At 42.9% G+C, this 27,836-nt stretch overlaps 1 protein-coding gene across 6 annotated transcripts in view; it reads left to right on the forward strand.

Moving 5' to 3' along the window:
* tdp1 (tyrosyl-DNA phosphodiesterase 1) overlaps positions 1 to 27,836 on the forward strand; it is a 110,360-nt gene that overhangs the window by 20,445 nt on the left and 62,079 nt on the right. For all 6 annotated transcript variants that reach the window (XR_010017534.1, XM_063044892.1, XM_063044922.1 and 3 more), the window contains exons 6-9: positions 1,078 to 1,112; positions 15,065 to 15,157; positions 17,545 to 17,715; positions 25,994 to 26,072. Coding sequence is in view for 5 of the 6 variants with exons in the window: in XM_063044892.1 (XP_062900962.1) it covers positions 1,078 to 1,112; positions 15,065 to 15,157; positions 17,545 to 17,715; positions 25,994 to 26,072 (378 nt within the window). In the remaining variant the exon portion in view is untranslated. The remainder of the gene's footprint in view (positions 1 to 1,077; positions 1,113 to 15,064; positions 15,158 to 17,544; positions 17,716 to 25,993; positions 26,073 to 27,836) is intronic.

The raw sequence follows: 27,836 nt of genomic DNA on the forward strand, positions 1-27,836 counted from the left end.
AATGCTGGAAATCCAAAGCAACATACAAAAGTTATTGGAGAAACTCAGCAGGTCAGACAGCATCTATGGAAATGAAGAAACAACGGATGTTTTGGACTAAAACCCTTTTTCAGGACTCGGCCTGAAATATTGACTGTTTATTAATTTCCATGATGCTGCCTGACCTGCTGAGTTCCTCCAGCATTTTGTGTGTTTTGCTTTTTATAACACTCTGAGTTACCTTCCAGCCATTCAAATGCACATTTTGCAGTTTTGTATGGGGCACTTTGCGATTCCAGAAAACACAGTGATTGGATGATTAGTTCTGTTGCTCACGGTTGAGGAGCCTGATGGGTAAGTGTTTCCATGGCAGTGACTCGGTAAGAGCGCCAACATCAGGACAGAAGGCATGAGTTCGAATCCCACCTCAGCTGCTGGGTAATTTAAATTCAGGTTATGAAGTAATCCTAGAATTAAAATCTAGTGCCAGTAAAGGTGGTGGTGGAATACACAGATTATAATAAAATTGCCTCCGGATCCCTTGTGTTGCCCTTCAAAGGAAATCAGCCACTTGACTGACCTGTACCGGACTCCGAACCCATCTGCATGGTTGACTCTGAGTGCCCTTTGGAGTGACCAGAGGGGTGCAAATAAGGATGGACAATAAACATCGGTCTTTTCAGCCATTTGGCCCTCGTAGAGAACGTACAAATTCCTGACAGACTGCGGCAGAGTTGAACCAGAGTCACTACCATGCCACCAAAGATAAGGCAGAGGCAAGTTCAGTTCTAGTGGTTAAAAGACAGGTGACAGGTACCTGGATGGGAGAAGTTTAGGGTAGGGGTTCCCAAACTTTTTAATGCCGTGCTTCAATACCATTAAGCAAGGAGTCATTCGACCCCAGGTTGGGAGCCCCTGGTTCAGTGGGATATGGGCCAAATGCAGCAAATGGGACTGGCTTGGATGTAAGTTTGGTCAGCGTGTGCAATTTGGTTTGAGAAGTGTTTTCCTGCGCTATTTGTATGCCTTATCGCAGTTTCTGTGTATTTTTGCTGTTAATTTGACGGCTGTGTAATAAAAGCTTTTTAATGTTTTCAGGCGAAGTTGGAAATTGCCTATGGGACCCACCACACGTAAGTAAGCAGGTTTTTGAGTACCAAGTACTGAATGATGTGTTATGAGGTACCATGGTGATGTTCTTTCCCGTTGGCCCAGAATTCACCAGGTCATTCAGAGTTTGGGAAGCACTGAAACTAATTCCCTCTCCATTGGAAAGAAATAAAGGCAAGAGAAAGCCATTCGTCCCTCACGCACACCTTACCACTCAACATCACAGCTGACACCACCAGGTTCAGGAGCAGTTGTTACCCTATAACCATTAGACTCCTAAGCCAGCGTGGATAACTTCATCACTGAACTGATTCCACAATCCACAGACTCACTTTTTAGGACTTATGTTCTCAGTATTATTTTATTTGCAGAGTTTGTCTTTCTTTGCACATTGGATCAGAATACAAGCAAGTCCCTTTAGAACAGTGACGAGGAAGAATTTCTTTAGCCAGAAGATGGTAAATTGCTGGAATTCATTGTCACAGTCCAAAGACATAGTGGGTAGGTTAATTGGTCATTGTAAATTGTCCCATAATTAGGTTAGTGTTAATCGGGGTTGCTGGAATGGTATGGCTCGGAAAGCCAGAAGGGCAAACTCTGCAGCTGTATCCAATAGATGGCTGTGGAGGCCAAGTCACTGGGTATATTTAAATTAGAGGTTGATAGGTTCTTGATTAATAAGGAGGTCAAAGGTTATGGGGAGAAGTGGCAGATGACACAAAGGTTGGAGGTGTTGTGGATAGTGCGGAGGGCTGTCAGAGGTTACAGTAGGACATCGATAGGATGCAAAACTGGGCTGAGAAGTGGCAGATGGAGTTCTTTCTTTCTTTCTTTTTAAATCTTTTTATTGAGTAAGTATACAAAAAAGGTAAGCCATATAAACATTAATACAATGTTAAAGTATAATAAAATTCCAAAAGATAACAATACCAAAAAGAAAATACTACAAACAATGTAATTTAAGCATAAGAAACCAAGATAACATAATAGTATACTAGATTTTATATATATCAATGGAAAAAAAGAAAAAAAAAACCCCAAAAAAAAACCCACCGTGCAACTAACTAAAAGCAAAGCAAAGCAATGGGCTAACTTGAAACCAAACAGAGTTAAACTTAAAATCACGTCCTCAATCCCGACCTCCATTAAAACAGTGAAGAGAAAACAAGAAGGGTAAATATTACATTAAATGAAAATATCGAATAAAAGGTCCCCAAATCTGTTCAAATTTAAATGAAGAATCATAAAGGTTACTTCTAATTTTCTCCAGATTCAAACATAAAATCGTCTGAGAAAACCAAAAAAAGGTAGTTGGAGCATTAAGCTCTTTCCAATGTTGTAAAATACATCTTTTCGCCATTAAAGTAAGAAATGCAATCATTCTACGGGCTGAAGGGGAAAGATTACTAGAAATTTTAGGTAGTCCAAAGATAGCAGTAATAGGGTGAGGAGAGATATCTATATTTAATACCTTAGAAATAATATTGAAAATATCTCTCCAAAAAGTTTCCAAAGTAGGGCAAGACCAAAACATATGAGTTAAAGAGGCTATCTGCCCCGAACATCTATCACAGAAAGGATTAATATGCGAGTAAAAACGCGCTAACTTATCTTTGGACATATGTGCTCTATGAACCACTTTAAATTGAATTAGGGAATGTTTAGCACAAATAGAGGAAGTATTAACTAATTGTAAAATCTGCCCCCAATCATCCACAGAAATGGTAAGCCCCAATTCCTGTTCCCAATCTACCCTAATCTTATCAAATGGAGCTTTCCTAAGTTTCATAATAATATTATAAATCATAGCCGATGCACCTTTCTGACATGGATTAAGGTTAATTATCGAATCTAAAATATATATAGGAGGAAGCATTGGAAAGGAAGTAAGTATAGTACTTAGGAAATTTCTAACTTGTAAATATCTAAAAAAATGTATTCTTGATAAGTTATATTTGTTAGATAATTGTTCAAAAGACATAAGGGAACCATCTAAAAATAAATCCAAAAACCGTAAAATACCCTTAGTCTTCCAAATTTGAAAAGCGCGATCCGTAAAAGAGGGAGGAAAAAATATGTTACCTAAAATAGGAATCGCTAACCCGAATTGATTAAGATCAAAAAATTTTCTGAATTGAAACCAAATGCGCAAAGCATATTTAACTATCGGGTTAGAGACCTGCTTAAGACGTTTCGAATCAAAAGGAAGAGAGGAACCTAAAATAGAACCAAGTGTATAACCCTGAACAGATTGTAATTCCAATGCTACCCATTTAGGAATAAATAGTATGTCCCGATCAAGTAACCAAAATTTCATATGTCGAATATTAATAGCCCAATAATAAAATCTAAAGTTAGGTAATGCTAAACCTCCATCTCTCTTAGCTTTCTGTAAATGTATTTTACCCAGTCTCGGATTCTTGTTCTGCCAAATAAATGAAGAAATTTTAGAGTCAACTTTATCAAAAAAAGATTTAGGAACGAAAATTGGTAATGCCTGAAACACATATAAAAATTTTGGCAAAAAAAACATCTTAACTGCATTAATACGACCAATCAAAGTTAAATATAAGGGAAACCATTTAGATGAAAGTTGAGTAATATGGTCTATTAATGGTAAAAAGTTAGTCTTAAATAAATCTTTATGTTTACAAGTAATTTTAATCCCAAGATATGAAAAGTAATTATTAATCAATTTAAATGGAAATTTATAATATAAGGGAAGATGTTTATTAATCGGAAAAAGTTCACTCTTACTAAGATTTAATTTATAACCTGAGAAAAGACCAAATTGTGCTAATAACTCTAAAACAGCAGGAATGGATCTCTCAGGATTAGAAATATATAAAAGTAAATCATCAGCATAGAGTGATAATTTATGGGACTTTAATCCCCGAGTTATCCCAGTAATATTTAAAGATTCTCGAATAGCAATTGCAAGAGGTTCTAATGCAATATCAAATAATAGGGGACTAAGAGGACAACCTTGTCGAGTACCACGAAAGAGAGGAAAAAAAGGTGAGTTTAAGGAGTTAGTACGAACCGAGGCTACAGGGGAGTAATATAACAGTTTAATCCAGGATATAAATTTCAAGCTAAAATTAAACATTTCAAGCACCTTAAATAAATAAGGCCATTCTACTCTATCAAAAGCTTTCTCGGCATCTAAAGAAATAACACACTCAGGAACATTTTGTGAGGGAGTATAAACGATATTTAACAATGTACGAATATTATAAAAAGAGTAACGACCTTTAATAAAACCCGTTTGGTCTTCCGAAATAATAGAAGGAAGTACTTTTTCTAGTCTATTTGCTAATAACTTAGAAAAAACTTTAGAATCAACATTTAATAAAGATATTGGTCTATAAGATGCACATTGAGCAGGGTCTTTATCCTTCTTTAGTATTAAAGAAATTGATGCTCTATTAAAAGATTCCGGAAGTTTACCAAGTTTCAAAGAAGCCTCAAAAACCTTATAGAGCCAAGGAATCAATAAAGAAGCAAAACATTTATAAAATTCAACGGTAAACCCATCAGGGCCAGGAGCTTTCCCCAGATTCATAGAAAAAATAACATTCTTAATCTCATCCATTGTAATGGAAGTATCTAATAAAGAAGACATATCCTGTGAAATCAGAGGGAAGTCTAACTTATCTAAAAAATCATTCATATATTTAGAATCTCGAGGAGACTCTGATTGGTATAAAGAAGAATAAAAATCACAAAAGGTTTGATTAATCCCCACATGATCCAATATCAATCGATCATTTTGGTTATAAATCTGATTGATTTGAGATTTAACATAATTAGATTTCAATTGATTAGCCAGCAGCTTGCCAATTTTATCACTGTGAACATAAAAATCACTTCTTGTTTTCTTTAATTGGTTTACAATCGAGGACGAGAGTAGTAAACTGTGTTCCATTTGAAGTTCAGTTCTTTGTTTGTATAGCTCCTCAGAAGGAGCCATAACATATTTCTTATCAATTTCTTTAATCTTGTCCACAATTACCATCTCCTCCTGCTTCTGTTTCTTCCTCAAAGCAACGGAATACGAAATAATCTGACCCCGAATATAGGCTTTAAAAGTGTCCCAAAGAGTGTTAACCGAAATATCTTCTGTATGGTTAATTGTAAAAAAAAGCTCAATCTGTTCATTCATAAAATTAACAAAGTCCGAGTCCTGAAGCAACAGCGAATTAAAACGCCATTGTCTATTGTTTGGTATATTGGCCATAATTTTAATAGAAAGCTTAAGTGGAGCATGATCCGAAATGGTTATAGAATCATAATCACATTTAATCACTGAAGAAATGAGACGAGAATCAATGAAAAAATAATCAATTCTTGAATAGGAATGATGAACATGTGAAAAGAAGGAAAAATCTTTTTCCTGAGGATGCAGAAAACGCCAAATGTCCGTCGACCCAGAATCAGAAAGGAAAAAATTAATCAAATTTGCAGATTTATTAGGTAAAGTCCGTAAAGGAGCCGAACGGTCCAAAGCTGGAGATAAACAGGTATTAAGATCTCCGCCCCAAATCAATGAAAACTCGTTCAAATTCGGAAACTGATCAAACAATGATTTATAAAATTCCGGACAATCCATATTAGGAGCATAAACATTAACCAAAACTACTTTTTTATTAAATAATAAACCACTAACCAATAAAAATCTACCATTCGGATCAGAGATAATATCCTGTTGTATAAAAGTAACTGAGGAGTCTATAAAAATAGAGACGCCTCGAATCTTAGCATTGGAGTTCGAATGAAATTGTTGTCCCTTCCAAAATTTGAAAAAACGTAGTCTGTCCCCCCTCCGTACATGGGTCTCTTGTAAAAATAAAATTTGTGCTTTAAGTCTCCGGAACACTTTAAAAACTTTTTTCCTTTTAATAGGATGATTAAGACCATTAGTATTCCAGGAGACAAAATTAATAATAGACTCCATAAATCCTAAAGTCAACCCATAACAAGGAGGATTGACAATAGGCGCGACCCACAGACCCGGAGAGGAAACAGAACATACAAAAGATACCGGGGAAAAGGACGTAACCAATACTTCAATAATGTATATAGCCCAAAGAGAAACAAACTAAAACGTGAAGCCCCTCCCACCGCCCCCCACCCCAGGACCCCAAGGCGAAATCTAAAGCAGACCCGCCAGAAAGAAGCAAGCGCTAAAACTACCCCCATGACTTCCGGTATACGCTCCCTAAAAAAAAGGTATAAATATGAAAAGGATCAGCTAATTGTAAAACAGTAAAAAAAATAAGTAAAAAAAAGTTAGCTCAATTAAAATACACACAGAACAGAACAAAAGCCGGAAAGTATATATTAAAAAAAACCACAATAAACCTCAAACTCATGAATAGACACAGCAACAAAAAAAATAGGATTATTAACATAAAATGATTATAAAAAGCAAAACAGAATAAAATTTAAAAAAAACTACAAAATTTAAGGCCGCACAGGAAATACGTAAGATGACAAAAGGGAAGTAACCACCCAGAATCCCCTGGGAAAAGAAAGAAATGACGCAGTTAAAAAGAAAGTTTAGCAGCCATATTAAGAAATCGAAAGTAAACTTTTCTGCCCAAATAGGGCACAGAAAAGTTAAAACCAACCAATTCACAGCCTCCGATCAACGGAGAAAATTAAAAAAAGACTTCCGGTAGCGCTCATGGAGTGAAGTCGCGTTCTTGACTCGCTCCATTACCTCTGAGTTTTTTCTCTCTATGGTCAGCTATACTTTAATTAACTATTAAGGCATCAATTTTTACAATACTTTGAATTAAACTGAATTCTCTGACAATTGGATGATACTGAGATCGGCTATGTCTAAGAACGGGAAAGACGGCAAGGATGGTAAACCTCCGGTTAAACCGAAAGCTACGGATCTCCCTCCGACTGAATCACCGGTGACTTTGGAAGCTATATCGGAGTTAATTCAGAGGGAAATTTCAACCTCTGTTAGGGAGATGATTCGTACAGAAATTATGGGCTTTGTTAAAGACCTGATTCATATGGAAATCTCAACTAAGTTCCAGAAAATTGCCGATTTAATTGATAAGATGCAAACATGTATTGCGGAACATCAGTCGGCTATATCTGGTCTTCAAAAATCCGCGCAACAAAGTGAGCTTAAGATGGGGAAAGTCGAAGAAACAATTAATGTAATGAAGAAGAAACTTGACTTTTTGACTTTTAAAAACTCTGACTTGGAATCTAGAATGCGACGGCAGAATTTACGAATGATTGGCGTCAGGGAAGCCGTGGAAGCTAACAACCCTATGAAATATTTCTCCCAACTTTTAAAAGATGCATTCCCTACTGTATTTCCTGACCAACCACCGCTACTGGATCGTGTTCACAGAATCCCATCATACTCGTCTAGGTCAGATAGACCTAGGCATGTTATCTTACGTTTTCATTACTTTCAAGATAAGGAGAGACTGTTTCGATTCGCTCGATCTAAAGGTTTCATTGATTTTTCGGATCTTAAGTTCCGATTCGTGGAAGATTTCAGTAAACCAATCTGGGACCAACGGGTCCGTTACAGATCCGTGATGTCGGAATTCTATAAGATGGATTTAAGACCAGCGCTGCTGTACCCTGCACGTCTAAGGATTCGCATGTTAGATGGAGCTCTTCGTTTTTTTGATTCTCCATCGGATGCCCAGAGTTATCTGGATCAACTTTCATCTTCAACATCTTAATTGCCTTTTTTTAATTTTCTCCGTTGATCGGCAGATGGAGTTCAACCCAGATAAGTGTGAAGTGGTTCATTTTGGTAGGTCAAATATGATGGCAGAATATAGTATTAATGGCAAGACTCTTGGCAGTGTGGAGCATCAGAGGGATCTTGGGGTCCGAGTCCACAGGACGTGCAAAGCTGCTGCACAGGTTGACTCTATGATTAACAAGACATACGGTGTATTGGCCTTCATCAATCGTGGGATTGAGTTTAAGAGCGGAGAGGTAATGTTGCAGCTAGATAGGACCCTGGTCAGACCCCACTTGGAGTACTGTGCTCAATTCTGGTTGCCTCACTACAGGAAGGATGTGGAAACCATAGAAAGGGTGCAGAGAAGATTTACAAGGATGTTGCCTGGATTGGGGAGCATGCCTTATGAAAATAAGTTGAGTGAACTTGGCCTTTTCTCCTTGGAGCAACGGAGGATGAGAGGTGACCTGATAGAAGTGTATAAGATAATGAGAGGCCTTGATCGTGTGGATAGTCAGAGGCTTTTTCCCAGGGCTGAAATGGCTAGCATGAGGGGGCACAGTTTTAAGGTGCTTGGAAGTAGGTACAGAGGAGATGTCAGGGGTAAGTTTTTTTACGCAGAGAGTGGTGAGTGCGTAGAATGGGCTGCCAGTGACAGTGGTGGAGGCGGATACAATAGGATCTTTTAAGAGACTCCTGGATGGCTACGTGGAGCTCAGAAAAGTAGAGGGCTATGGGTCAGCCTAAGGTAGTTCTCAGGTAAGGACATGTTCGGCACAGCTTTGTGGGCCGAAGGGCCTGTATTGTGCTGTAGGTTTTCTGGGTTTCTAAAGCAGGAGAATGGGATTGAATGGGATAATAAATCGGCCATGATGGAATAGCAGAGCAGACTCGAATAGCTGAAAGGCATAAATCTTCTCCTGTGACTTATTGTCATATGATTGTTTGTCAGTCTTTGCCTTTTTATGTACGTTTTTTGTAAATTCTGTTGTGTTTCTTTTTCCTGTAAATACCTGCAGGAAAATGAATCTCAGGGTAGTATATGGTGACACATACATACTTCATACTAAATTTACTTTGACTTTCCTACCCCTTCCTACAATCCATGAATCCCAAAGTGAGCGTGACTTCACTCATCCCAACCTTGAATATGCTTTGAGTGGCTACAAGACTGGGCTAGTGAATTCCAGGTATGTGCCAAGAGAAGAAATCCCTCCCCTCGTTCTCATCTCAGTGCTCTTCTTCTCGAGCTGAAAGGCTTGAATTCTCTACTGTCCAGCATCAGCCCCATCTCGCACGTTATGGTTCAGGAACATGTCATCCAAACCAGGCCCAGTTTACAGTAAATACCCCTCTTCCCTCCCCCCCCACCCCCCCCCGCCACTCGTACTACCCTTCCATCGGAGGAGATTGGGATATCTAGATTTCACAGCCCTCCTGTAGCTCCATGTCCAATGGGTAACGTGCAGTGAAGGAGAGCCGAACCCCACGGCAACGTAAAGGATGTTTGGATTGTGTGATTGGAGGAGAAGGGACAGTGGCCTTTTCCAGTCCCTGCCCACCCCATTGGGCAGAAATGATAAAAGATTGAGAACCCTTGCCACCAGGCTCCAGGCCACCTTCTTTCCCACCTTTGGAAGACCACCAAACAGATCTCTTGTGGCTCCCAGTCTAACCCATCATGGTCCTTGCACTTTATAGTCATAGAAAAGTACAGCACAGAAACAGGCCCTTCGGCCCATCTAGTCCATCCCTAAGCCATCTAAACATAGTCATAGTCATACTTTATTGATCCCGGGGGAAATTGGGTTTCGTTACAGTTGCACCATAAATAATTAAATAGTAATAAAACCATAAATAATTAAATAGTAATATGTAAATTATGGCAGGAAATAAGTCCAGGACCAGTCTATTGGCTCAGGGTGTCTGACCCTCCAAGGGAGGAGTTGTCAACTCACATCGCCCTGCACCTCCATACCCCTACCATCCATGTACCTCCCAAACTTCTCCTCAACATTGAAATTGTGCTCGCATGCACCACTTGTGCTAGCAGCTCATTCCACACTCTCACAGCCCTCTGAGTGAAGTTTCCCCTCTTCCCCTTAAACTTTTCACCTTTTACCTTTAACCCATGACCTCTAATTGTAGTCCCACCCAATCTCAATGGAAAAAGCTTGCTTGCATTCACCCTATCTATAGCCCTCATAATTTCGTATACACCTGTCACATTTCCTCTCAATCTTCTATGTTCTAAGGAGTAATATCCTAACTTAAGTCAGTCCTTCCTTATGACTCAGGCCCTCTGGACATTTTCTCTGTACTCTTTTTCAACCCTGTTGATATGGAAATACATCTCAGTAACAAGCCCTTCGAGCCTGCGCCATCGGATTACACTAATCTGACCAATTGACCTCCTAATATCACAAACGAGAGAGAATCTTTAGATGTTGGAAATCAGAGGGACACACACAAAGTGCTGGAGGAACTCAGCAGGCCAGGCAGCATCTATGGAAAAAAAGTACAGTCAACGTTTCAGACTGGAAACCCTCCGGCTGGACATTAAGCTACAAATGACTTTGGAATGTGCGTGGAAACCAAAGCACCCAGAGGAAACACAGGCAGCCAAGGGGATAACAGTAATATCTTACAGACAACCGCGGAATTAAACCCGTTACATTACTGCCCCTTTTATTTACCTGCACTGCACTTTCTCTGTCAGTGTCATATGATGTTCGGCAGTCTGTTGTTTCTTTTCCTCCTTTTGTACTACCTGTAGGTACTTGGGTATGAAATGGGTTGTCTGGATGTCACACACAAAAAAAAGCCCTTTCACTATACCTTTCCTTGTACCCATTTACACAAATCTGACCTCAATCCCATTTTATTCTCCCCACATTCCCATCGGCTCCCCTCCACCCTGGACCTGAGCTTCTGGACCTGTTTCACTCACCTCTGGTCTGAACTAACTCCCTGGTTGTGGACTCGGGGACTGTGTGGTTCATGTTCTGAGTGTTACTTGTTTTACTTTTTATTGTTTGTATGATTTTCGCACGTTGGATGTTTGTCATGGATTCTGTTGTTTCTATGTTTTGTCACTGCCTGCAAGAAGTGAATCTCTAGGTTCTACATGGTACACATACTTTGATAATAAATTTACTTTGAACTTTGAATTGTCTTTGACTTGGAGGGGAACCTGCGGTCCGTGGTGTTTCTGTGCACCTGTAGTCCGTGTGGGCTGGTTTAAGATGGAGCGGGATTTGGCAACCCCTGTGTCCTGTACACCTGCCACCCAAGTCCTGATTCGTATTAGCACAAGGTTGGTGATGTGCTGGCCATTTGCCCCAGTGTGTCTTGTGGATTCTGTCACATTGAGGTAAATGGGAATTATAAGACCAGGAGACATAGGAGCCGAGTCTGGCCATTCAGCCCATCAAGTCTGCACTGCCATTTGATCATAAACGAGAAAATCTGCAGGTGCTGGAAATCCAAGCAACACACACCAAATGCTGCAGGAGCTCAGCAGGCCAGGCAGCATCTATGGAAAAGAGTACAGTTGATGTTTCGGGCCGAAACCCTTCAGCAGGACTGTACTGTTTTCCATAGATGCTGCCTGGCCTGCTGAATTCCTCCAGCATTTTGTCTGTATTGCCCGCCATTTGATCATGATTTATTTTCCCCACTCAACTCCACTCTGCTGCCTTCTCCCTGTAACGTTTGACACCCTTACTAATCAAGAACCTTTCAACCACGGCTTTCAATATACCCAAAAACTTGGCCTCCACAGCCATCTATGGCAATGAATTCCACAGATTCACCACCCTCTGATTGAAAAAATTCTTCCTTATCTCTGTTCTAGAGGGACATCCTTGTATTCTGAGGCTGTGCCTTGTGGCTCTCAGCTTCGCCACTGTTGGAAACATCCCCTTCACATCCATTCTAGCCCTTTTGATATTTGATAGCTTTGGAAGGTGGCTCATTGTCCCAACTGGTCTTTGCCGACCAAGATGCCATAATACGTTATTGTGCATTGTTACTGCTTTACCTCGTTCTACCTCAGTGCACTGTGATCTGTATGAACAGTATGGAAGATGAGCTTTTCACTGTATCTTGGTACACGTGACAGTCATAAACCAAGTTCAATTTCGATGCCCATTCTGGCTGGTTGCATTTGCCTGCATTTTTGGTCCATATCCCTCCAAACCTTTCCTGCCCGTGCACCTGTCAAAAGCTATAACTTCCTCAACCACTTTCTCTGTCAGCTCATTCCATGTTTGTACGCCACCTCTGTGTGTGTGTCTATACAAAAAAAAAGTTGCCCCTCAAGTGCCTAATAAAACATCCCTCTCTCACCTTAAATCCATGCCCTGTAGTTCTCGATTGCTCAATGCTTGGTAAAAGACTGATCGCATTCACCCAATCGATGCACCTCGGGATTTTATACACCTATATGAGACCACTGTTCAGTCTCCAACACTCCAAGGAATAAAGTTCTAGACTATCCAAATTCTCCTTATAACTCAGTCTCTCAAGACCTGGCAACATCCTTGTAAATCTTTTCTGCACTCTTTCCAGTTTCATAAAATCGCTCCTATAGCAGGGAGACCAAAACTGTACACAATACTATCTCTGATAATTGTTCTGTTAAGTTCGGATATTAGTCATGTTCTAAGTTTGATAAGTGACATGCAGTGTAAAATGCATCTTGCACGTAGTTATTTTGCTCTTTCTCTGCCGCAGTTTATCCATCAAGGAATTAATAGCTCCACCAAAATAACACACTGCAAAATTCACACGAGCATTAAACACCGACAGATGAGCTCATTCTAAATGATTCACTGAACCCGTTTCAGATGCTGGGAGAGCCTCTTCTCATTGGACAATGCCGAGATTAGTTTGGCTTCTGAATTATGAAAGGTCATAAAAGAAAAACAACTACAGAGCATGTTAAACTTGACAAGGTTGACAAAGGGTATTTTAGTGTTAAGTGCAATATCTCACTGCTTTACAGCACAGAAAATGGCCATTCAGCCCAAAAGATCCATGCTAGTCCACAAGAGTTTTCTTTCTCTCCTCTTCATCTCAACCAATCAAATCTCTTCCCGCCACCTTCCCCTCAAATACAGCTATACAATTCCACTTTCTCCCCGATTTCTGGATAAAGATGCATCTGTGAATTTTCTGCAACACACTCAGAATGCTGGAATGACTCAGCAGATCAGGCAGCAGCTATGGAGAGATGAACATCGGACATTTCGGGCCAAGACCCTTTGTCAGGATCATTCACCCCAGTCCTGCTGAAGGGTCAGCAGGAAATATCAACTGTTATTACCCTCTGTCGATGCTACTCTTCTTGCTGAGGTCCTCGATACGACCTTGCACCTTATTGTTTATCTGTCCTGCACTTTCTGTGGAGCTGTTGCACTTAATTCTGCGTTCTTTAGAATGTAAAAGCAAGGTTGTAATGCTGAGGCTTTACGAGGCTTGGTCAGACCACACTTGGGGGGTATTGTGAATAGTTTTGGGCCACTTCCCTCAGAAGGAATGTGCTGGTGTTGAAGAGGGTCCTGAGGAGGTTCGGGAGAATGATTCAGGAAATGAAAGGGTTAAAGTAGAAAGAGAGTTTGCTGGCTCTGGGCCTGTACTCACTGGAGTTTAGAAGAATGGGGAGGTGTCTCATTGAGACATATTAAATATTGAAGGGCCTAGACAGAGTGGATATGGGGAGAATCAGAGGGCACAGAAGAGAAGGACATTCTTTTAGAGCATCGATGAGGAAGAATTTCTTTAACCAGAGGGTGATGATTATGTGGAACTCATTGCCATAGACTGCTGTGGAGGTCAAGCTATTGGGTGCATTTAAAGTAGAGGTTGATGGGTTCTTGATTAGTTAGGATATCAAGAGAAGGCAGGAGAATGGGGTTGTGAGGGAAATCAAATGAGCCGTGATTGGAGCAGACTGGATGGGCTGAATGTCTCCTGTGTCTTGTGGTTTTACCTTGTTCTACTTCAGTGCACTGTGTAATGATTTGATCTGTAAGAACAGTATGCAGAACAAGCTTTTCGCTGTACCGTGGTACATGTGGCAGTGATTCCAAGTTCAATGCAAGTGTATAAATTAACTGTTAAACAGTAACAAAAGTGGTTGTTAAATTATTTATGTGACCCACTGCGGTCAGAAAGGTACAGGAGCATCAGGACTAAAGGCTGATTTATACTTGTGCATCAAATGTACGTCGTAGGGTGACATGCACCTCCCCAAAAATGTAACTCACACGTCATGGCGATGCAGACCACAACAACTGTGATTGGTCCGCTTGGTAGCATCGCATTTCCTCCTACGCATTTCTGGTTGCTTTTCTCCGTCATGTCTGTGCACTGATGCGAAATAAATGGTTGGAGACAATGAACCAAGTCGTCAAATCTACCTGCTGACATCCGAAAATATTTGAAATGCATTTCCTCGTCCATGTCTCTCACAAAGAAACTCAACAAGGTGGCGTAGAAACCCCACCGCCAGCTAGCATTTTGGCGGTGAATTGCAGAGCAACGCAGACACAACTACGCATGCTTGCTACGGCGTAAGGCTACGCAAAAGTATAAATCAGGCCTACGGCGTAGCCCGTACGCACAAGTATAAATCAGCCTTTAGACTGCCGGACGAGGTAACAGCCTCTTTCCCTGGGCTGTGAGATTAATGAACAGCCTGCCACCACTGAGGTCTCATCTCTAGGACAGCGAGCTGTTACTGTTTACCTGTGCTGTGTATTGCACAGGCATTATGAATTGTATTTCGCTGACTTTTTTGTGGCGATGTCTTGTTTTGTCTGCTGTGCGTGATGCATATTTTCTGGGTTCACCGGAGTCCGGAGGGGTGTTACCCTGTGACCGTGTGGATTTTCTCCGGGTGCTCCGATTTCCTCCCAAATTCCAGACATACCCGTTGATAGATTAGTTGGTGATTGTAAATTATCTGATGATGAGGTTAAATCGAGGGATGCTGTGCGGAGCAGGTTGAAAGGTCGGAAGGGCCATTTGTGCGTTGTATCTCAAAAAAAAAATGTACAGTCAGATGACAATAAACTTGAACTTGTGTTCTGAGGTTGTGCAAGATGCTGCAAAGCTTCAGGACTTCCTTTCTGAATCCTTTTGAACTGATCAGGTGTAAACTAGCGATTACTTTCTTGAGGTGAGTATTTTGGTGGATCACATAATGTTTTTCCTGTCCGCTCCTCTTTCCTGCAGGAAAATGATGTTGCTTTTGTACGAAGAAGGTTTTCGAGTTGTGATCCACACTTCCAACTTGATCCATGACGATTGGCACCAGAAGACACAGGGGTAAGACTTGGGAGAAGAAGGGGTAGGGAAGACTGGCATCAGGAATGTTTTGGGGTGGGAGATTGCTTCCAGGAAACAGCCAGGGGAAGATTGGCCTGGGAAAGCTCTGGGAAAACCAGCGTGTCCATTTCCATCGCAGGGGTGTCGTCACTGATGTAAGCTCGTGTCCGTTCCCCAATCACACTTTATTTAGTTGTACACAAGGAGGATAGCCCAGCCCCGTCACCACACTGTTCTGAAGTCGGAACAGTTTCTATACAGAATTGATTTGCCGTCATGGACAATGATTATTTGGTAAATTATGCATGCTCAAATTCCCTATTTTTATGCTCAATCACCAAATACAACACAGGTGTTAGTAGTCAATGGAAACTAACAACCACCGATACTTCGAAGTTAGTAGTTGTCCCCTCATTAGTGTATGCCCTCCTTCCTCGGTTTGCCAAATGGCTTTGGCTCCCTGCTGTACAATAGGGAAGTTATGTTCTCAAAGGCCTCTCTTTAATGACCTTTCTGCCCAAACTGACTGCTACACTATCGGTAATCTGTCCTCTTCTGTACCTTAACCCTTGCCTTGTATTAACTAGACAGGAGTCCCCAACCTTTTTTGAACCGCAGACTGGTTTAATATTGACAATATTCTTGCGGACTGGCTGATCCGGGGGGGCGGGGGGGTGTTCAAGTAGGGTTAAACTCACCTCAGCCTGTCTTTTACAGTTAGGGCCAACTTTCTCATTCCCAAATAAGGGACAGAAGTAGCAGTCAAATACGGGACACTTGTGTTTACCCCGAGAAAGACCACCATGACCATGAAGCCTCGCACCCACCTGTTTGCGTATGCATGACATGCGCATGCGCGTATGTGCCGATTTTTTTTCCCACAAATTAGTTTTGGCTTAATCTTCCTGACTACACTGTACATACGTTATTTCTACTTTATATAGGCTGTGCATTTATCATATCATTCCTGCTTTTACTGTATGTTAGTGTTATTTTCGGTTTTGTGTGTTATTTGGTATGATTTGGTAGGTTATATTTGGGTCTGGGAACGCTCAAAAATGTTTCCCATATAAATTAATGGTAATTGCTTCTTCGCTTTACGCCATTTCGACATGAGAGGTTTCATAGGAACACTCTACCTTAGCGGGGGAAATACAGGAAAAGGGCGGTCCCGTATGAGACAAACCAGTTTAGCCCAATATACGGGATGTCCTGACAAATACGGGACAGTTGGCAACCCTATGTTCAAGTTCAACAGTGCGTGACAGGGAATGAGTTAAGGTGCAGCTGACTCATATCGTTTCCTCACGGCCCGGTAGCACATGCTTTGTGGCCCGGTACCGGTTGGGGACCGGTGCACGAGACTACCAATTACATCCCAGCCCAGAGATATCATTGGAGGTCTATTTGAGGCCGAACACACCAGTACAAGATAGCAAGAGCAAAGTAGAACCCTATAACTCCATATTCCATAATCTGCCTCCACCTTTCATCGCGCTTCGAGTCCAGATGGTAGTGAATCTGTGGAATTCATTGTTGGATATATTTAAGGCGGAGGTTGATAGATTCTTGATTAGAAGGGATATCAAAGGTTATGGAGAGAAGGCAGGGGAATGGGGTTGAGAGGGATTATAATCTATTTCTACTATATCTTATGGATCTATGGAATCCTACATCAAATGCAGGAGGAACTCAAAGGGGTCAGGCAGCATTTACTGCGGAAAGTGGGCTGTTGACACCGGGTCAAGACCCTTCACCCCAATATGATCTGCCTGTGACATCTTGCTTTGAGCTTCTCTCCCCATTTCTGCAGTTTAACTGAGGCCAAACACTATCTGACATGCCACCTGTCCCTTCTGTGGCTGGGCGGAGTCAGTGTATCGAGTGTAAGTGGAATGTGAGAGGTTGCGGCCTCTGAATACCTCGAGGGGCTGATCCTCAAGTCTTGGTTACACTTCAGCCCCACTCTCCTGACCTACAGGGGTGGGGGGGTGGGGAGAGAGACGCTCAGGAGAATCCCTTGGTTGGCTTGCCCCTGGGCCTGGGTGAGCTGAGCATTCACAGGTCCAGGTGGTGGGCAGATGAGGGAACGTTCCAAACTGACCTGCTTGCCCCTTGGGTTACGTTGGTGGAGAAGGGCACAATGGGAGATTTCGGAGAACGCAGCTCAGTGGCTCAACTGTGTAATAATCGTATGTCAATTTGAAACTGTAAATAGTTTATGAAACCCTGACTTATTGTATAACGTTTGTGAATAAACTCTTGTAACTTAAAAAAAGAGTTTCTTTAAGTCCTTAGGGATATCCTGAGGTCATAAAAAGAATATTTCCAAAAATGGCTGTTTCTCTTTCTAAACTTTTATGTTTTCCTTCCTTCCTTGTTGCCAGGATATGGGTGAGTCCTCTGTATCCGCGGTTACCAGAAAGGAGTCCTGAAACAGCCGGTGAATCTGCCACTGGCTTCAAACGGGATTTGATTGACTACCTGGCATCGTACCGGTCATCTGGGCTGGCTGAGTGGATTGATCACGTTAAGCAGCATGACTTATCGTTAACCAGGTAAACCTCGCATTCTGACTTGCTAGGGCCCCCCTTTCAGAGAGTGGTGAGAGTGTGGGGGTATGCCACCCTCACTGAGGGGTAAAGATGTTCAAGAGCAGACTAGATGATAGAGTTACACAGCACGGAAACTGGCCATTCAGCCCAACTTGTCCATGCTGATCAAGATGGCCAGCTAAGCTAGTCCCCTTTGACTGCATTTGGCCCAACTCAGTTTATTTATTTCCTTCTCAGTATTATTAATTTACTTACTTTATTTTGTATTTACGTAGTTTGCACGTTGGTTGTTTGTCAATCTTTGTGTGTAGTCTTTCACTGATTCAATTGTATTTCTTTGTTTTTCTGTGAATGCCTGCAAAAGAATGAACCTCAAACTAGTATACAGTGATGTATATGTACTTCGATAGTTAATTAACTTTGAACTCCCTCCAAACCTTTCCCAAACAAATGTTAATGTACGTGCCTCAACCACTTCCTCTCACAGCTCATCCCTTATACAAATCATTCTCTGTGCCCTTGAAATCTCAGTTAAATCTTTCCCCTCACTTTAGATCTGTGCCCTCTAGTGTTGTTGGAAAAAGTCTCTGTGCTTTCACCCTGCCTGTGCCCTTCATGTTTTTATGCACATCTATAAAACCTTAAGACATAGGAGCAGAATTAGACATTCGACCCATTCAGTCACCTCCGTCATTCGATCACGGCTTATTTATTTTCCCTCTTAACTCCATTCTTCTGCCTTCTGTCCATAGCCTTTGACACCCTTACTAAGCAAGAAACTACCAATCTCTCCTTTCAATATATCCAGTGACTTGGCCTCCACGGCCTTCTGTGGCAATGAATTCCACAGATTCAACACCCTCTAGCAGGGATTCCTTTAGCCAATCTCTTTTCTGAAGGGACATCCTTGTATTCTGAGGCCATACCCCATGGTTCTAGACTCCTCCACTGTGGCAACATCTTCTCCACGCTCACTGGGCATTTCACTATTTGATAGGTTTCATTGAGATCCCCCCAACCCCTCATTTTTCTAAACCCCAGCAAGTACAAACCCAGAGCCATCAAAAGCTCCACGTACATTAATTCTGGAATTATTCTTGTAAACCTTCTCCAGACCCTCTTCAGTGCCAGCGCATCCTTCTTTGGGTCATTGCCATCATTATGTGCCAGGTCTTATGTGGGTGATCAAGGTCTCATCACCATGATTGATCTCGGCAAATTTTTCTACAGAAGTGGTTTGAAGTCGCCGCCTTCCGGGCAGTGTCTTTACAAGACGGGTGACCCCAGCTATTATTAATACTGTTGAGAAATTGCCTGATGCCAGTGGTTGTATAACCAGCACTTGTGAGATCCACCAGCTGCTCATATGGCTTCATGTAACCCTGTTTGGGGGGTGGTGGGGGGGGGCTAAGCAGGTGCTACACCTTGCCCAAGGGTGACCTGCAGGTTACTGCCTTCCACCTCCTTTGGTAGAGGCCTAACTCCATGCCGCACCCGGATATGGGGCCCAAAACCCCTCATTCTCCGACACACCAAGAAGTCCTTGATTTTCCAACTTCTTCCCATAACACAGTACATCAAGAGCCAGCAGCATCATAAATGTTTTCAGCACTCTTTCTAGTCCAGTAAACTCTTTCCTATAGCAGGACGACCAACACTGCAGCAATACTCCAAGTGCTGCTTCACCAGTGTCTGTACAACTGCAACATAATATCCCAACTTATACACTCAGTGCCAAAGTTGATGAAGGCCGGCGTGCCAGAAGCCGCCTTCACCGCCCTACCTACCTGTGGCAGCTCTTTCAGGAAAGGTTGTCACTGGAAGGAGAAAGGGATGGAAGTACAGCAAAAGTCTTGGCACATTAAAAAGAAAATCTGTAAAGTGAAGATAAAAATAATGGAATGAAATGTTTTTAAATATCAAAAAAAACTATAAAGAGCAGTAAACAGTTAAAAATAACTTAAATCAAATCAATCTTATTTACCCCTCGTTCGTGACCCCACTAAAGAGCACCAGGCCATTGTCTCCCACACCATCACCGACTTTATCCGCTCAGGGGATCTCCCATCCACTGCTACCAACCTTATAGTTCCCACACCCCGCACTTCCCGTTTCTACCTCCTACCCAAGATCCACAAACCTGCCTGTCCTGGCCGACCTATTGTCTCAGTTTGCTCCTGCCCCACCGAACTCATTTCTGCATACCTCGACACTGTTTTATCACCCCTTGTTCAATCCCTTCCGACCTATGTTCCTGACACTTCTCACGCTCTTAAACTTTCCGATGATTTTAAGTTCCCTGGCCCCCACCGCTTTATTTTCACCATGGATGTCCAGTCCCTATATACTTCCATCCCCCATCAGGAAAGTCTCAAAGCTCTACGCTTCTTTTTGGATTCCAGACCTAATCAGTTCCCCTCTACCACCACTCTGCTCCGTCTAGCAGAATTAGTCCTTACTCTTAATAATTTCTCCTTTGGCTCCTCCCACTTCCTCCAAACTAAAGGTGTAGCTATGGGCACCCGTATGGGTCCTAGCTATGCCTGCCTTTTTGTTGGGTTTGTGGAACAATCTATGTTCCGTGCCTATTCTGGTATCTGTCCCCCACTTTTCCTTCGCTACATCGACAACTGCATTGGCGCTGCTTCCTGCACGCATGCAGAACTCGTTGACTTTATTAACTTTGCCTCCAACTTTCACCCTGCCCTCAAGTTTACCTGGTCCATTTCCGACACCTCCCTCCCCTTTCTAGATCTTTCTGTCTCTGTCTCTGGAGACAGCTTATCCACTGATGTCTACTATAAGCCTACTGACTCACAGCTATCTGGACTATTCCTCTTCTCACCCTGTCTCTTGCAAAAACGCCATCCCCTTCTCACAATTCCTCCGTCTCCGCCGCATCTGCTCTCAGGATGAGGCTTTTCATTCTAGGACGAGGGAGATGTCTTCCTTTTTTAAAGAAAAGGGCTTCCCTTCCTCCACTGTCAACTCTGCTCTTAAACGCATCTCCCCCATTTCACGTACATCTGCTCTCACTCCATCCTCCCACCACCCCACTAGGAATAGGGTTCCCCTGGTCCTCGCCTACCATCCCACCAGCCTCCAGGTCCAACATATTATTCTCCGTAACTTCCGCCACCTCCAACGGGATCCCACCACTAAGCACATCTTTCCCTCCCCCCCCCCTCTCTCCATTCCGCAGGGATCGCTCCCTACACAACTCCCTTGTCCATTCGTCCCCCCCATTCCTCCCCACTGATCTCCCTCCTGGCACTTATCCGTGTAAGCGGAACAAGTGCTACACATGCCCTTACACTTCCTCCCTTACCACCATTCAGGGCCCCAAACAGTCCTTCCAGGTGAGGCATCACTTCACCTGTGAGTCGACTGGGGTGATATACTGCGTCCGGTGCTCCCGATGTGGCCTTTTATATAGGCGAGACCCGACGCAGACTGGGAGACCGCTTTGCTGAACATCTACGCTCTGTCCGCCAGAGAAAGCAGGATCTCCCAGTGGCCACACATTTTAATTCCACATCCCATTCCCATTCTGACATGTCTATCCACGGCCTCCTCTACTGTAAAGATGAAGCCACACTCAGGTTGGAGGAACAACACCTTATATTCCGTCTGGGTAGCCTCCAACCTGATGGCATAAACATCGACTTCTCTAACTTCCGCTAAGGCCCCACCTCCCCCTCGTACCCCATCTGTTACTCATTTTTATGCACACATTCTTTCTCTCACTCTCCTTTTTCTCCCTCTGTCCCTCTGAATATACCTCTTGCCCATCCTCTGGGTCACCCCCCCCCCGTCTTTCTTCCCGGACCTCCTGTCCCATGATCCTCTCGTATCCCCTTTTGCCTATCACCTGACCAGCTCTTGGCTCCATCCCTCCCCCTCCTGTCTTCTCCTATCATTTTGGATCTCCCCCTCCCCCTCCAGCTTTCAAATCCCTTACTCACTCTTCCTTCAGTTAGGCCTGACGAAGGGTCTCGGCCTGAAACGTCGACTGCACCTCTTCCTAGAGATGCTGCTTGGCCTGCTGCGTTCACCAGCAACTTTGATGTATGTAGCTTGAATTTCCAGCATCTGCAGAATTCCTGTTGTTTTTGTTTAAATCAAATCAATGTTTGGTATGACCACCCATTGCCTTTAAAACAATTTAAATTAATTCTCTTAGGTACATTGTCGTGCGGTTTTATGAGAAAATTGGCTGGTAGGTTGTTCCAAGCATCTTGGAGAAGTTGGTACAGTTCTTCTGCAGACTTTGGCTGCTTCGCTTGCTTCTGTCTGTCCGGGTAATTCCGGACAGCCTTGATGATGTTGAGATCAGGGCTCTGCGGAGGCCACACCATCTTTTACCACGTGGCTGCCTTAGACTTCTACACAGTACTGTACATGATTACGAGGGAAAGGTGGACCTCGTGTGTGGCAGATGGCCAGATGGGCCAAATGGCCTGTTCTGTGCTCACTCCGATTCAGGTTTATTTGTCACATGTACAGTTGAAGTCAGAAGTTTACATACACCTTAGCCAAATACATTTAAACTCAGTTTTTCACAATTCCTGACATTTAATCCTAGAAAACATTCCCTGTCTTAGGTCAGTTAGGATCACTGCTTTATTTTAAGAATGTGAAATGTCAGAATAATAGTAGAGAGAATGATTTATTTCAGCTTTTATTTCTTTCATCACTTTCTCAGTGGGTCAGAAGTTTACATACACTTTGTTAGTATTTGGTAGCATTGCCTTTAAATTGTTTAACTTGGGTCAAATGTTTTGGGCAGCCTTCCACAAGCTTCTCACAGTAAGTTGCTGGAATTTTGTTCCATTCCTCCAGACAGAACTGGTGTAACTGAGTCAGGTTTGTAGGCCTCCTTGCTCGCACACACTTTTTCAGTTCTGCCCACAAATCTTTTATCGGATTGAGGTCAGAAAATGATGTCAAGTCTGTTTCATCCTTGGGAGCAATTTCCAAATGCCTGAAGGTACCACATTCATCTGTACGAACAATAGTACGCAAGTATAAACACCATGGGACCACGCAGCTGTCATACCGCTCAGGAAGGAGACGCATTCTGTCTCCTAGAGATGAATGTACTTTGGTGCGAAAAGTGCAAATCAATCCCAGAACAACAGGAAAGGACCTTGTGAAGATGCTGGAGGAAACAGGTAGACAAGTATCTATATCCACAGTAAAACGAGTCCTATGTCGACATAACCTGAAAGGAAGAAGCCACTGCTCCAAAACCACCATAAAAAAGCCAGACTACAGTTTGCAAGTGCACATGGGGACAAAGATATTACTTTTTGGAGAAATGTCCTCTGGTCTGATGAAACAAAAATTGAACTGTTTTGCAATAACGACCATTGTTATGTTTGGAAGAAAAAGGGTGAGGCTTGCAAGCCAAAGAACACCATCCCAACCGTGAAGCATGGGGGTGGCAGCATCATGTTGTGGGGGCTGCTTTGCTGCAGGAGGGACTGGTGCACTTCACAAAATAGATGGCATCATGAGGAAGGAAAATTACGTGAATATATTGAAGCAACATCTCAAGACATCAGCCAGGAAGTTAAAGCTCGGTCGCAAATGGGTCTTCCAAATGGACAATGACCCCAAGCATACCTCCAAAGTTGTGGCAAAATTGCTTAAGGACAACAAAGTCAAGGTATTGGAGTGGCCATCACACAGCCCTGTCCTCAGTCCGTTAGAAAGTTTGTGGGCAGAACTGAAAGAGTGTGTGTGAGCAAGGAGGCCTACAAACGTGACTCAGTTACACCAGTTCTGTCTAGAGGAATGGAACAAAATTCCAGCAACTTACCGTGAGAAGCTTGTGGAAGGCAACCCAAAACGCTTGACCCAAGTTAAACAATTTAAAGGCAATGCTACCAAATACTAACAAAGTGTATGTAAACTTCTGACCTCTGGGAAAGTGATGAAAGAAATAAAAGCTGAAATAAATCATTCTCTCTACTATTATTCTGACATTTCACATTCTTAAGATAAAGTAGTGATCCTAACTGACGTAAGACAGGGAATGTTTTCTCAGATTAAATGTCAGGAATTGTGAAAAACTTAGTTTAAATGTATTTGGCTAAGGTGTATGTAAACTTCTGACTTCAACTGTACATAGAAACATAGTATTGTTTGTGTTAGCAAACACAAGCACACACACTTCTTCAGCCTCAGGACAGGCCTCCAGTCTCCACATACCAGAGTTGCTGGGCCTGAGTTCAGTTTTCCTACAGTAAGTGGAGAATTTAAATTCAACCAGTTAAATAAATCTGAAATACAAAACATCAGCAGTGGTGACTGTGAGGCCATAGTGTTGTTAAAAATTCATTGTCGGTGTTCTTCAGAAAAGGAAACTTGGCATCATTACAACTACCAGCCCTTGTGACTCCTAACCCACCTCAGAATCAGATGCATTATCGCTGGGATATGTTGTGAAATTTGTTGTTTTGTCCAGTGTGGGACATAAAGAAGTTTCTGTAAGTTACACAAACATTGTTAAAAAATAAGTAGTTTGAGAAAAGAGCGAAATAGTGAGCTGGTGTGCATGAACCGTTCAGAAATCAAGCTGTAACTAAAACACTGAGTGAGTCTCTTCAGGTTCCTGTCAATGCCCTAACAAAAAAGATTTTAAGAAAAGATTAGCTTTATTTGTCATGTGAAAATCAAAACATACAGTGAAATGTGTTGTTTGCGTCAAATCAAATCAGTGAGGATTGTGCTGGGCAGCCCACAAGTGTCACCCTGCTTCCGGTGCCAACGTAGCGTGCCCACAAGTAGCCCTAACCCGTACGCCTTTGGAACGTGGGGGGAAATAAAGCACTTGGAGGAAACCTAAACAAGAGAAGATGTGCAGATGCTGCAAATCCAGGGCAGCGCACGCAGAATGCTGGGGGATCTCAGCAGGTCAGACTGCATCATTGGAAATGAGTAAACAATTAACATTTTGGGCTGAGACCCTTCATTAGTCCTGAAGAATAATTTGGCATTGTGTTTGGCACATGCATCATGAAGCATAGGAACTATTCCCATACTATTCTGTGTGCGGAGGATCTAGTCAGCCTGACCTGCCAGGCATCCTCACCTGCTCTGTATTTTGAAACTCCCACATTCTTTTGTATATGTTCTGTTAGCTGTTCCCCTTCACTCATGGGCCAGGGCACCTTGTTTAAGGCTTAAGCCCATGGTTTACTCTACGAGAGACTTCACGACTCCTCCGCTTTCCCTGCAGCTTAACAAGTTTGATTTGTCTCCGACCTAAAACGTTAACTCCTGTTTCTCTCCGCACAGGTGCAGAGAATTTCCAGCATTTTAAGTTAGAAACATAGAAACATAGAAACATAGAAAACCTACAGCACAATACAGGCCCTTTGGCCCACAAAGTTGTGCCCAACATGTCCTTACCTTAGAAATTACTAGAGTTACCCATAGTCCTCTATTTTTCTAAGCTCCATGTACCTATCCACAAGTCTCTTAAAAGACACTATCATATCCGCCTCCACCACCGTTGCTGGCAGCCCATTCCACGCACTCACCACTCTCTGCGTAAAAAAAAAAAACTTACCCGTGACATCTCCTGTTTACCTACTGCCAAGCACCCTAAACCTGTGCCCTCTTGTGGCAACCATTTCAGCCCTGGGGGAAAAAGCCTCTGACTATCCACACGATCAATGCCTCTCATCATCTTATACACCTCTATCAGATCACCTCTCATCCTCCGTTTATCCAAGGGGAAAAGGCCGAGTTCACTCTACCTGTTTTCAAGTTGTAAAGGGATTTGGGGAAATGATGTTGGGTGGCTGGAATGCACTGCCAGGGATGGTGATACAACAGGGATATTTAAGGGACTCTTAAATGGGCACGTGGATGTAAGAAAAATGGAAAGTTATGGTCTGTGTAGGAGGGATGGGTTAGGTTAGCAACGTCATGGGCTAAAGAACTTGTGCTGACAGTTCTACATCCAGTATCCTCAAGCTAAGTTGATCTAATCTAAAAGACTAGTTAACCATACCTCTGTCTCTGAAGATGTTGCCTGATCTGCTGTTTTGTGTTTTTACTGATCTAGCTGTCATCACGTAACTGTCTGTGGGATCTTGCTCTGTGCTTCTTTGCATTTACGACAGTAACTACACTTGTAAACAAAAATCCTTCACTTTTGGACATGTTGAGGTTTACGAAAAGCTCGCCTTGTGCTGATCACTTCACAGTTGTTCTAGCTATTTTATCTTTGATGATTGTGGCTCTTTCCACACCGTTCCCTGTGCAGGGTTTACCTCATTGGTTCCACTCCTGGTCGTCACCAAGGTTACGAGAAGCAAAAGTGGGGTCACCTGAAACTCCGAAAGGTATGTAAATCCAGCTCGGCCATCACGCTAACTGTGGGGCAGGGGTGGTGGAGAAAATAACTTCTGTAGGCTGGCACACTGATGCTGTATAAAAGTCTTGAGCATGACACCGTGAATGGGACTATAGGGTGACCGACATCTGCTGGAATGCTTTAAGAGGCGATAGTGAAATATAAATTGAATTGTTACTGTCAGAAGTTGTGGGGTACAACAAAAATCATTGTTTTGTATGCCACCCATACAGATAATTTCATTGAGGTGGCACGAAGGAAAAACAATAGCAGAATGTAGGATGAAGTGTGAGAGTCCCAGAGAGAGTGCAGTGCAGGCAGAGAGTTGGGGTAAGGTCATAACAAGGTAGATTGTGAGGTCAGGAGTCCATTTTATTGTACTAACAGGTCCATCTAATAGTCCGATAACTGCAGGATGGAAGTTGTCCTTGAACCTGGTTATACTTCAGGCTTATGCATCTTCTGCCCGAGGGGAGGAGGGAGAAGAGGGAATATCCAGTGTGGGAGGAGTCTTTGATTATGTTAGCTTCTATACTGAAGCAGTAGGAAGTGTAGGTAGAGTCCATGGAGGGGAGGTTGTTTCTTGTGTTGTTCTGAGCTGCGAGCCAATGCTTTTGAATTTAATTCTACTTCCCATTCCGACATGTCAGTCCATGATTTCCTCTACTGCCACGATGAGGCCACACTCAGGTTGGAGGAGCAGCACCTACTATTCCATCTGGGTAGCCTCCAACCTCATGGCATGAACATCGATTTCTCGAACTTCTGGTATTGCCCCCCCCCCACCCCTTCACTATTCCCCATTCCCATTTCTGTCTCTCACCTTATCTCCTTACCATCTCCTCCCTCTGGTGCTCCTCCCCCTTCCGTGGCAGTCTATCCCCTCCTATCAGATTCCCCTTTCTCCAGCCCTTTATCTCTTTCACTAATCACCTTCCCAGCACTTTACTTCACCCCTCCCCTCTCCCAGTTCCACCTATCACCTACTGCCTTGTACTTCTTCCTCCCCTGCCCCCACCTTCTTACTTAGACTTCTCATCTCATCTTCTTCAGTCCTGCCGAAAGGGTCTCGGCCCGAAACGCCAACTGTTTACACTTTTCCATTGATGCTGCCTGGCCTGCTGAGTTCCTCCAGCATTTTATGTGTGTCGCTATCGAATTGAAAACCATGATAATCTGGATGCACAACACACTAAAAGCTAGAGATTCCCAGCAAGCCAAGCAGTATCTATGGAGAGGGATAAATCTTGCCCTTTCAGGCTGGGGCCCTTCATCAGGACTGACTGGAAAGAAAGGGAGGAAGGAAGACATAGTAAATCCCCTTCCTTTCTGATCACGATGAAGGTCTTGGCCCAGAACATTGAATATTTATTCCTCTCCGTACATGCTGCCTGACTGGTTGAGTTCTTCCAACATTCTGTGTGCGTGTTGCTCAAGATTTCCAACTTCTCTAGAATCTCTTGTGTTATCGACAAGTATGTCAAGATCTTTTCAGTAGCGAGAGAATCTCAAACAAGGGGGCATAAGGCATCAGTCAATTAAAAGCAAGGTACATGGAAGTTCCTTCTTGCAGGAAGTCTCTAGAATTCTTTGCCCTGGAGTTTTCTGCAGCCATCTCCTCAGAAGAATTTAAAGTGAAGATAGGTAGATTGTTGAAAAATCAGGGAATTGCGGGGTTGTGGGTATCTGGCACAGAGGAGGGGTATGCACCTGGGGCAGATCAGCCAGGATTATATTGATGGGCTGAATGGCC

This window comes from Mobula hypostoma, chromosome 1 (genome assembly GCF_963921235.1).
Source record: "Mobula hypostoma chromosome 1, sMobHyp1.1, whole genome shotgun sequence".
Lineage (NCBI taxonomy): Eukaryota > Metazoa > Chordata > Chondrichthyes > Myliobatiformes > Myliobatidae > Mobula > Mobula hypostoma.